This window comes from Lacerta agilis, chromosome 11 (genome assembly GCF_009819535.1).
Source record: "Lacerta agilis isolate rLacAgi1 chromosome 11, rLacAgi1.pri, whole genome shotgun sequence".
Classification (NCBI taxonomy): Eukaryota; Metazoa; Chordata; class Lepidosauria; order Squamata; family Lacertidae; genus Lacerta; species Lacerta agilis.
The window spans coordinates 25359069-25371441 of record NC_046322.1 but is presented as its reverse complement, the minus strand read 5'-3'; the positions used below and the strand labels follow the sequence as shown (position 1 = coordinate 25371441).

Genomic DNA, 12373 nt, shown 5'->3' with positions numbered 1-12373 from the left:
AACCAACCAAAATGTCTAAGAGTCATATGCAGGCTTTTGAGTTCTCCATAACTTTTTATCAGCCTGTTCATAAAAACCTGTGTGTGTGTGTGTGTGTGTGTGTGTGTGTGAGAGAGAGAGAGAGAGAGAGAGAGAGAGAGAGAGAGAGAGGTGTGATGCATTCCTGAAAGTCTGCAATGGATAAGGTGGGATAGCAGGAGGGATTTTTGCAGGCGTAAAAAGAACTGCCTCACTCAATGCTGGATGCCCCCATAGCTACAGGGACAAAAAGGCAAATAGCCCATTTTGGAAACACAAATTCTACAAGTTACTTGGATTGTCAGACTCCAGCACAGAGTCCTTGTAAGACCGAGAACAGAGAAACAAAGTAGTCTTCATATTATCAAAGCTGGATATTAATTGTAGGTGGTGTACTAGGCATGCAATCTTTTGAAAGGCACTTTTATGGAATATTTTATTGCTTCAATCTCGTTTTTAACATTTAGGATAGCATGAGGTTGGGTCTAAATGCTCTTGCCGTAGATTGCTATGGTACTATCCCAAGGCCACTTTATAGCTTAACTCCAAATTGTATGTCCATGACCTACTGTACTATACTAAGCAAACTTTTATCTATGTTACAGAGAAAATGTGTTACTGATGCCCATGATACATATGAGGTGGGAAGAAGTGAAGGTTGTACAGCTGTGAGATAATCTCTGCAATTTCCTCTAAGTCTTCTACATGACATGGCTGCAAGCTGTCTCCAGTTTCTCTCCATTCATTTGCCTAGTAAAGCTATCTAAGTGAAAATTCAAAGGTGGCAAAAGGCCAGAGCTACAATCCTGGTCTTTCTCATTCAATGCTCTACGGAGAAGTCGTAGGGTGTGGAACTGTACATTCCTATAACACTCAATAAGTTTCTTATATATTTAGGAAAGTTAGATATGGCAAAAATTATAGCACATACCAAAATAATGAAGGCAGTATAACAATAATTCCTACCCAATTCCCAAGGCAGTCTGAAAACCCTAACCCCATAAAGGAGAGAATACATTGTGTAAAGTTGCAGACATTACACACTGCAAATTTCAAGTCTCAAAACAGTATTAAAACACATTAAATGATGCCAAATCTCAGCTGGTAGCTTTCTATTACAAACAGGAACACACAGGAATCATCTTGGCTGTGAGTGCTGGAAGACCTGCTCCCTGCCTTGCTGGCCTTTTCCCACCTGGCCTGGGAGGATGGGTCCTTATTGACTCCAGCTGCAAAAGCAGAGGCTGCTGAACAGACTCTTGGAGTGGGGTATTGTTTAGGGGGGTTGTTGTGGGTTTTTTGTTGCTGTTTATATCACCCACAGAGGGAGATTTTATTTATGATTTATGTGGAAATTGTTTCAATTTGGTTGTGTACTTTTAATGTTTTATATTTATTGTTTATAACTGACTTTGCTATGTTTGTAAAGATGTAAATCTTTTCATGTTTTAAGTTGCCTTGAGCATGCCTTTAACTATGGAAATGCAGCATACAAATAAAATGATGATGATAACAGCATAAATATTGGTTATACTTATTTGGTAATGGGGCATATTTTGGAATGAGGTTTGCCAGATACCTAAAGTTTTCAGGCATTAAACTGAAACACTCGATATCAAATATAAAAGGGAAGATAAGAGAATCCATATGAGTCTCAATAGGTTTTATAAACCTGCACACTTAACACTTTAAATTTAGAACATATATTCATTTGTAGAATAATGGGAATTGCAATGGCAACCAAGAAGAGATCAAGAAAATTAGGTGCTTCCTGCATCCTATTCACTTCATGTTTACATGTTCATTTAATCTGCTGGCTTGAAGATCTGGGGTTGTAATATTGAGGGCTCTTTTGTGTGATTTCTGCACTGGGTTGAATAATGTGTTGGTCAGCTTATTGGTTGTTGTTTTTTTGAAATTTGAAATTTAATGTTTTAAACTGTGCTTACTGTGCTTACTGAAGTAGTGTTTTATATCTATGGCAAGCAGTTTTGAGAGGAAGAGCAAGGAGGATAAGCTGAACCAACCTAAACAAGAAAGTGCCCACTCAGCTATCCTATACCCCTTCCGGCAAATAATTCCTCCTGTCCAGGTGAGTGTATAAAAGTGAAGTAGGTTCTCTCCTTATCATTAGTGGGCAGGGGAGCAAAAACATTGTGAGTCAAAAGAGTAGCATTCTTAGCAATTTAAACCAGGTATGTACTTTTTCAAAAAAAACAAACACCTGACATCCAAAGTTAGTTTCAAATCTGTGCCATATCTTCCCTGCGGCACTCTCAGGTACATAGTTGTCTGATACAACCTTAATACCATCTGCATGGATAATTTCTCCCATTCACTTTCTGAGGGGTGCGGAGGGGAGACTGTTTTAACTACCTCTGAGCTTGAAACACAAGCAGCTTGCTAAACTTACATTTCAAAAAGGCCCCTCACTGTGACATGTGAAAATTTATAAGCTTAATATATACAAATACATTTACATGGGTGAAATCCAATTCCTATATCCTCAAAACTGATAATGTGACCATTTGCTTTTCCTTTATTAGTCTACAGCTTTCAATGTGTGTGCTATTAGCAATGCCATGACTTAACCATCTTTTCCATAGGTCATCTTTTCTTAAAGATACCTTCTGCTTGTAGTCACCCGGCTTAAACAGCTGCTGCTCAGACATGCCATGTACAGCTTCAGGCCAATGTTCCAGTAATGCAGCATTCACACACAAGAAATTATGTCTCATCCACTCTCATTCCAAGCCCCGAATAGTTTTAATGTTCCTGAGAACTGAAGTTGTGTGCTGAGCTGTAAAGGGACAGTAGATTTTCTTTTTCTAATTATCTCTCTCATCCGAAGCAAATAGATAGAAGTGAGGGGGCAATGAACTGTCTCCTTCATGAAATGCCTAGAAGCCATGCAAAAAGCAGCTTGCCAGCACCTCTTAAGCCAGGTTGGCAACCCATTTATAAATGGCAAGAATGAACTTTCTTCAAGGTAATTTACACAATAAGAGATTACCCTGAGGTTCTCAGCTGCACAAAGTTAACAGAATAGTCTGTCTTACAAACTTATGAAACTTAATTAAGAAAATAGTAGGCATGTGGCCAGATTCCAATACAAGCATTGCCTTCTCCGAGAAAACATTAAGGGAACAGAGCTTAAAAGATTGTCTCTCCTAGCTTAAGTTTATGCAAAATATTTATATTTGTGACAGCAGGGAGGCAAAATCTTGATAAGAGATACATTTAAAAGCAGAAAAAGAAACACCCTGCACTCATAGCAGCTTATACTGTGAAAGGGACTGACAGTTGTTTACATGTTTGGTTTTAACTACAGGAAAAGGAATATAAGTGAATTGTCACCATACCAGCTGGACAAAAAGGTGACTGTAGAGACTGCAAACTAAGTAGCAGCTAATTCAATAGCTACTTCCTATTGACTGGTAGCAGAAAAGTAAGCCAGATTCCAATTATTTATAATGATTTACTTACTCTCTCCACACACACACTGCAGCACTTCACAAGCAATACCAAACTATGGCTTGGTGTTGCAAGAATGCGTGTTCTCCTTCATAGAGAGCACAGGTTGCGGTGGGGGCCAGCAATCCACCCTTCCAGTGTGGGGTTGGTTCAGTGGTAGTCGCTGTTTTGATTGGGGCATCTCTTGTTGTTGGGGAGAAATTAATGTTGCAAGTTTTGTGCTTTGACAGTTAGAGGTTTTAAATCCTTGGCACACCCCGTATTCTTTCTCTTTGCAACAGATCGCCCGCCCTCCCCTCCCTCGTTTAGGCCTCGGCTTTGACCTTGCTATGCCTGTCATGGGGTCGTCTGCCGTTGGTGCAGGGGCCTGGTAGGAATTTTTCCAGTTGGCTGATTGGCTTGTGCCCTCTGGTTTTCGCCTACTGCGTAGCAACTAGTCACAACTTGTAAGGTTGGCGGTTAGGCATTGGTTTTCGTGTTCGTTGCTGGAGGGGTTATGATTGGCTGTGTCTGCCCCTCCAATGCTGCTGCTGCTGCGTGGGAATTCCGTTAAAGGAATCCAGGGGCTCGCAATGCTTTTGTCCGTATCCCCCAGTCGGGGCCAGGGCCACGCAAGAGCCCCTGGGAGCATTTGGGGAGAATCGTTGTGTCTGATCCCCCAGCTCCTATTCTCTCCCCAAAATGCTTTCCCTTACTGACTGTCGTCAGTTCTGTCCCCAGTGGGTCAGATAGTCTAAACCAATGCCTACGCAACCACTCGCATATCTTGTATTTTAATAAAGTTATGGCCAAAAATTATCCCCAAAACCCAAACCAAAATTAATGTTTCTGGTGTGAGTTATTTTCTGGTGGGTGGTTGGGGACATCAACACGCAATAAGCATAAAGTTTGTAAACTCACTTTCCCCACCCATCCTCTGAGATCCTGAATACGAGTCCTAATTTCACAGCAAAATGCAGTTTCACCTGGTTCGTTTCAACGGTCAAAAATATGATTTGCTGTTGCGTGAAAACCAAGTTTACAAATCATTGTTCGCTCATACTTTTTAGGCAAGTGTAAACCATACTTCAGAAAACAATTCTATTTCAGCAGGCATTTTAAGTTGTATTGCATCTATGGAATCTATTATTTTACCTGTGGTTTTTGTTTTAAACCCCTTATTATTTGTTTAATTATTTGATTGCTATGTAAACTATTTTGTGACCATCTATGATGTAAAATGGTAATATAATAATAATAATTTATTTGTATAATAATAATAATAATAATAATAATAATAATAATAATAATAATAATAATTTATTTGTACCCCGCCCATCTGGCTGAGTTTCCCCAGCCACTCTGGGCGGCTCCCAATCGAGTGTTAAAACAATGGTCTATAATATTCTAAATAAAAATAAATAATTAACTATTTTGGTTTTCTGCTCTACCAAAATGAGGTGAGGGGGAGGAAACCGTGCTCAATCCTGAGACTCTTCTCGGCTAATTAACTCTGAACAGCTAAAATATGTCACATTGCTATTGAATTACCAAAACTGTTTAATATTTGCAACACTGGCCAAGTTAATCAAAAGCTTGCACTAGTTCACCTCAAATACACCAGTTACAAATAGCACTCATAATACTGTCAATATGCATTACACAAGCGTAGCAATGTTTTTTTTTTAAATGTATTTTTGTTTCTGGATTTGGCTTTTAACTATTTTTCTCCACCAGCCTCAGGCATATGGCAAAAGCTCATAAGGAGCAACTGAGTTCTATGCCAGTTTTCCCTAAGCCAATATGCAGCTTGGAAGAGTGGAAATGAGTTCTCTGCCAGACTGCCCTGAGCCATCACTCAGCTTGGGTGTCTGACAGAGAGCAATCAAATGCAAAATTGCATTCTCCACTATAGTTTCCTCCTATTTGCCTATTATAGTCCAATGCAGTTTAGGGATATATCTGGAGGGGGAGGGGGGAGGGGGAGGAGGAGGAGGAGGAGGAGGGGACACTTGTCTCACCAATACTATTCTATTAACATTTGAAATAGTACACAATAATGTAATACTTCCCTAGGCGTATAGAAGGTTCAGAACGAATTGCTGATAAATCAAGGAGAATCTGAACTTCTACAAACCAGAAGCAAACAAACCCAGACTGTATTACATTAATTGGACAGGTATACATGCTAATGTTACTGTCAATGACCAAAGCTATAAAACATCTGAAGCAACCGAATCTGGACAGGCTGATTAACAGATCAGAGAGACCAGTATGTTTGCTGAAAAAAATACCACTTCTATTGAATTATTTCACTAACAGAAAATAGAGTGTTGCCTGAACACTCTCTCTAGTTTTAGCATTTAAACATTTAAGCACACATTTTCAAGCCTTTCCTTTGATTTTCAGCAGTGGTAACTTGGTCTAAAAATGACTGCATTGGGGTCTTATATTGTACGTCCCAGTGTGATCCTTCTGATTTGCCAAGTATGGTCTCTCGATAATTCTACATATATTCCAAGCTGAGAGACCAAGGCACATTTCAACAGTTGCCTCACAGCTATGAAATTCCTTTCACTTCAGACTTGTCAGAGGCCAAGCCTAAGTGTGCGCATTCTAGGAATATTGCAAATTTTAAAATGTGTTGATTGCTGGAGCCTATAGGGGGAGATTTATGGGGGGTAAGTTTTAGGGAATGAACAAGTGACAGAAATCAATGTTTTACAAGCTAGAAAGTAAGTTTTAATGCTCTTAGTTCAAATCAATAGCCTAAGGAGATGTGAAGAAAAGGTTACATAGGAGTTGCAAGCATCCAGCAAAAAACCAGGTCAACTTTGAGCATTTTGATTTTGCCCTGCACTGACAGGAAGCAAAAGTGGTACTTAGTTTAGGTGCACAACTGTGCCTCTGTATATAGCATGGTATTTAAGGCTGAGAATACAGACAACAGAAAGGGAAAACCCTACATAACAATACCACGAGATTGTTAATTAAGAGGAATGGGAAGGAATTCAACTCCTGTGTCCCATCAGCACAAGGGTTTTTGCTTGTGCAGCAGATCTTTCTCTGCTCTCTTCTCACTGTGCAGGTCCTGAACCCTTGCCACATCTACCCCAGAGCTTTGTGGGAACGCTTAGAACAGACTGGAGTGGAGTGAGGGGAGGAGAATGAGAGAATCATGTTCACTTAGAACTATGTTGGAGACAACCAATTTATTTATTTTTTTACAGAAACTCAACTATTACAGGTCAATCAGAAAACTGAAATTTATACACTGATACAGCCTTGCTCTTCAGTGCTTGTGATTGTAGCAACAAAAAAACTCACCATTCTTGCTGACATCCAGTTCCCTGAGGTTAATGAGATTTGCTATGGATGCAGGCAATGTTGTTAGATCATTGTCCGGCAAACTCAACTTGTGCAGAGACTGACAGTTAAAAAGTTGCTATTGAGACAAAGACCAAAAGAGAGAGCATATTATTGTAATATGCTAGGTTTAAACTTCTTAAAGCCCAGCTACTGAGTCAAATAAATGATAAAGTGTTCAAGATAATCTGCAAGAAATATTATTTTACATTTCATGATTTTGAAGCTATTAATCACAAACAAATAACCAAAGCTAATCTTGTACATTAAGAGTTTTAAAGGACATTACAAATATTCTTATAAAATTGTTGGCAAAAAAACTTACTTCATAATTATTATTTATTAAGTATTAATCTATCTATACTGATAATCTGTATTTTAAAGCAAAAAGTAAATTGTAAACAAATTAATAACACAGCACAAAACTCCTTTCTGGTGAACACATGTGTAAAACATACTACAGTTTACAAAAAAAAAAAAAAAAAACCAAAAAAGCCGCACAGCTCTTCATAGTTAATATTCAAAACTGATCCCACTCCAGGAGAAATACAGGTAAATGTATTTAGGGAAACATAGCTAGAAGGCATGAAAGGCAAAAAAGCAGTGGAGTCTTGTAAACCTTGACTAGCTGTTGTAGATCCTAGAATCCCTTGAAAACTTCGTGCAATTCAAAGCCCACAAGCCCTAACTTTAAGACATGTTTCATCGTAACCAACCTAGAATATGTCAAATCATGAGCAGAGAGAAGATAATCTCATGAGATGAAAGTGAGATTGGAATCAAGGACTGTGTACATCAGATCACTTTACAGACAAACCCTTGAAAGCCAGGGATTATCTCCAAACTGATTATGAACAGAGACCAGTTTGCCCAAGGGCACCTAATGAATTAATGGCCGAGGCAACTTCAAACATGGAACTAGCAGATTTGTAGCTAAATCCCTTGTGCTCTTTAGTATCCTATTGATTCAAAACAAGCAATCCATCACCGAGGACTACAGTATATATATTGTGATAATTCTGGCCACTGGAGGAAAATGATAGATCTGAAAGCCAGGGTAGTATAGTGGTGAGAGTTGGATTAGAATGGGGAGACCAAGATTCAAATCTACACTTGGTCATGAAGTTCACTTGGGCTGCTCACCATCATTCAACCGAAACCCATCTCACACAATGATCGTGAGGAGCTATGTAATAAATAACAGTCCAGTGGTACCTAGGGTTAAGTACTTAATTCGTTCCGGAGGTCCGTTCTTAACCTGAAACTGTTCTTAACCTGAAGCACCACTTTAGCTGATGGGACCTCCTGCTGCCGCTGCGCCGCCAGACCACCATTTCTGTTCTTAAGTGGAGTTCTTAACCTGAAGCGTATTTAACCGGAGGTACCACTGTAAAGTAGTAAGTTACTAACATACAATTTTTAAGCATTCAGATAAAATAAATAGCTATTAATCTGATATGAGTTGTACATATTAATGAAATATAATTTTAGCTGGAGGTAGTAACAAAACGTTGGTATCTTGTTTAAAGACTCAGATTTTAGATTCCCACCCCCACCCTAAAATCACATGCTAGTATATTTGTAATGGTTGCAGCCAAGGGGGTTTGAGGAAACAGTTTGGCTTCAAAGGGCTTCCTCTGGTGCTTTAAATCTAAACCACTTCCTCTGCAGAGGAGAAAATGTTTCATTTTTAAACAGCATTTTCCCATCAGCAAAGAGTTAAAGGAGGTACCTATCTGAAAGTGTGCTCCCAGAGCCAATCAGCTGATTACCACCCATAAAAATTCAAAGGAGGTTGCTGAACAGCTGCTATGGCAACCTCCTTTTAAAAAGCACTGTCAGTGCCATAATGATGTCAGGTGATTGACAGGTGGGTGGTCCCACCCATCTGACCAAGTTGGCCAACCCCTCATGGTTGTTACCTCATGGTAACAAAGCGACTTTGCTGTTTTGAGGAGTGGTGGTGAAATTTGTCACCCTCATGGCTTACACTTTCCTTCAGTAGTGGCTCTGCAACTTTTAAAAAAAGCTTTATTGTCCCATTGCCACAGGTGTATAGAGCCCTTCTTGGTGGTCTGAAACCACTAGTTTTCTTCCCAAATACAGTGCTACCTCGGGTTAAGTACTTAATTCGTTCCAGAGGTCCGTTCTTAACCTGAAGCGTACTTAACCTGAAGCACCACTTTAGCTAATGGGACCTCCTGCTGCCGCTGCTCTGCCAGAGCACAATTTCTGTTCTTAAGCGGAGTTCTTAACCTGAAGCGTACTTAACCTGAAGCGTACTTAACCCGAGGTACCACTGTACCTTGGACATTATGAGTTGTATTCCACTTTTATTCAGAGTAGACCCAATGAAATTAATGAACCCAAGTTTGTCATGTTAATTTCAATGTGTCTACTTTGCGTAAAAGTTATCCGTGAAATACAACCCAGTATCATTCCAGAGCATTGTGGAGGAGATATAGTGACAACTGCTACCATCTCTCCAAAATGGTAGCTACTGTTAGGGCTCATCATTCCCACACACAAAAACATGTTCAGGAATGACACTGCATTTGAGGTGTTTTGAGAAAAAGTAAATGGTGTCCAGACTACTGAGACAGCAGTTCTGCTATTGCCACTCCCAATACCTGCATCTATAGCACAATAAGTACTATACAAAACACAAACAAAATCAAGTTACTGCTACCACTTCTAAAGGTAAGCTCCTCCTCCTCCCCATAATCAGAAAAATGGACCCCAAGTTCACTGGCTGCAAATAAGGCTGCAAAATTCAGGTGCCATTTAATATTAACCATGGTTCACTTTGGTGCAGACCTGCACAGGACCAGATAAGTATGTTCAGCAATACTGGCTATCGGTGTTATAAAGCAACTAGAAGATTATCAGTCCATCCCCTGTCCTTGTGCACAAATGTGCATGTAAGCACTTTTCTCTCACTCACTCACTCACTCACTCATTCACACAAATAGAAGATAACATACCTTTGGAAGTTCTTCAATTTGATTGGCATCTAAATAGAGTTCTTCCAATGTCTTTTCGAAAGTAAAAATCTCCTTCGGCACCTGCTCCAAGCTGCAGTGAGAGTAATCAAGCGCAGTGACAGTTTCTTCTTCTCCACGCAAACAGCGGCATGGCACCAACCGCACAAACAAGTTCCGCTTTGTTGTCATTTTCAGGCACTATTGTAAAAAGAGGAAACAAATCATTATAAAAATAGCAATAGACTTAGAATGTTGCACAAAATACTGCCATATACTTTAGCAAGGATAGAAAAGGTGTGTAAAGGAAAAGGCCTTTGGACTAAAAAGCAGTATATAAATAAGCAATACTGTATAAGTATTAGTACTGTGAAAGCTGACAGTTACACAAAGATGGTTTGTTTTTTAAAGGTCATACACAAATAGTTCTTCAGATTAAACTATCTCTCAGCAGAAATAGTAACCTCTTAATGCTACTCTACTCTTTCATTAGAATAGAATCCAGCCATGCAGTCCTATAACTTTACTGAACTTGCTAAGTATCAGGGTGTTAAGGGAGTAAATACTCAAATGTACATCATGCTTTATATACATAAGCCTCGTGACCAACCATTCCATAAGGGCACCACCCTACACTGCCCCGACCCCCACCTTCTCTGTGTGCTATAAGTCAGTTTTTCCTGAGTTAACTAACCATGGCTGCTTTGCTTCTCTTCTAGTTTTGCTGCTGCTGCACTACTACTCAGAGCTAAGCCATAGCCAAACTCAGACTCATAGTTTGTCTGCCTCAGTCAAACAAGCAGTAAACCAAAAACAAACATATTTTGCCTGAAGCAATACAAACCACAAGCCCAGGTTCAATGCAATGCATCCGAACTAAACCATGGCTTAGCTCCAGTTAGCATGGCAGCAGGGGAGAAGCAAAGCAGCCGTTTTTCCTCCTGAAAGTTCCCATGAGCTCACAATTAGGATTCCATGTAAACAGGGTCGTATTGTTTGAAGTTTAATGGCTGGATTGATAGAACAATAAGAGGTAAAGGGCACAGCTAAGGGATTACCTTTTTGAACATTTCTCTTCTTCCAGGGCTTTGTCTAGTTAAGCAATCTATGGCCTTTAAACTTGGGGTGTGGGTGTGTTGTTTGTTATTATGGTATGCATTTTTGTGTTTTTATATTGCAAACCATCCTGTGATCTTCAGAAGAAGGATGGTATAGAAATTTAAATAATAATAATAATAAATTGAAAATAAGTATTGCTGAAACTTGAATTACAAAACTAAATAGCTAAGTGGTACCTTGGGTTAGGAACTTAATTTGTTCTGGAGGTCCGTTCTTAACTTGAAACTGTTGTTAACCCGAGGTACCACTTTAGCTAATGGGGCCTTCTGCTGCCGCCACACTGCCACCATGTGATTTCTGTTCTCATCCAGAAGCAAAGTTCTTAACCTGAGGTACTATTTCTGGGTTAGCGGAGTCTGTAACCTGAAGTGTTTGTAACCTGAAGCGTCAGTAACCCAAGGTACCACTGTACTTTCATAAGCATATATGCAGTTAAAGGTATCACTAATATTTTATTTGGTATCCAAAGCTTAAAAAAATAGTAAAAATAAAGGTGATTGAAACATTATCTAATTCAATGGGAAGGATGGTTAAACTTACCACTGGGTAATGTTTTTCTCCCTGCTACTTCTTCCCTGAGCTTCCGTAGCCAACATTCTGGGGGAAAGAAAAAGAAATGACAATCTTAGGCAAAACTATGAATCTATAAAAACAGGATCCCCGCTTCCCTTTCATTTCTATTACATTTATATATACTGAACGGGGGGGAATCAACTTTACAATTCCATGATTCTATGAGCCTCCTAACATTCTGGAGATTCTACCCTATATTTCTAAAAACCAGTATCATTTGGAAAACTCACCAAACATCCTGGGTACAGATTTTAAATTTAAAGGCAGAGAATAGGTAAAACGACAAAGTCAAATTTGCCATCCACTTTATTACTGCAATGGTTTCTCCAAAAAATTCAGAGGCATTCATTTAAATATCAAAATAAAATCAAAAGGAAGTTCATAGACAATGAAATGTTACATTTCGACTATGTATGTGTTAATATAGTTAAACCTGTACCAAATTTTAAAAATGAGAATCATCACACTCAGTAGAAAAACAGTACCCACCATGATAAAAAAAACCGAGTGGCACCCATTAACCTGAAAACAATGTCCCAAATTATTATTACAATTAAAGGGATCCATTTATTTATCTCAAGACTGATAACCACACTAGTAATAAAAAGGCCAGTCTACATAGTTTTAGCTATCTACATTTATAGAACACAATCTCTCTGTATGATAGATAGACTTTATTTACGTAGCCAACAGGCCCTTGCAACTAAAAATACAAATAAAACAGATAAAAACACTGGAGAAAAACCAGTCAGGTATACAAGTATATGAATATACTAGTAGATCATATGGAACCCCCAGGGTAAATGGCCGTTTTAATAGTGACCTCGTTCTCAGAGAGTCAAACGGTTTTCTCTGTTATGGTT

The 12373-nt window shown here is 39.1% G+C and overlaps 1 protein-coding gene across 1 annotated transcript in view; it reads right to left on the bottom strand.

Annotated features, from left to right (window-relative positions):
• The window catches only part of ERBIN (erbb2 interacting protein), an 88749-nt gene that overhangs the window by 43688 nt on the left and 32688 nt on the right, over positions 1–12373 (bottom strand). The window contains 3 exon segments of the mRNA XM_033164101.1: positions 6799–6916; positions 9822–10019; positions 11478–11534. Of these exon segments, the coding sequence (XP_033019992.1) occupies positions 6799–6916; positions 9822–10010 (307 nt within the window). The 5' untranslated portion in view covers positions 10011–10019; positions 11478–11534.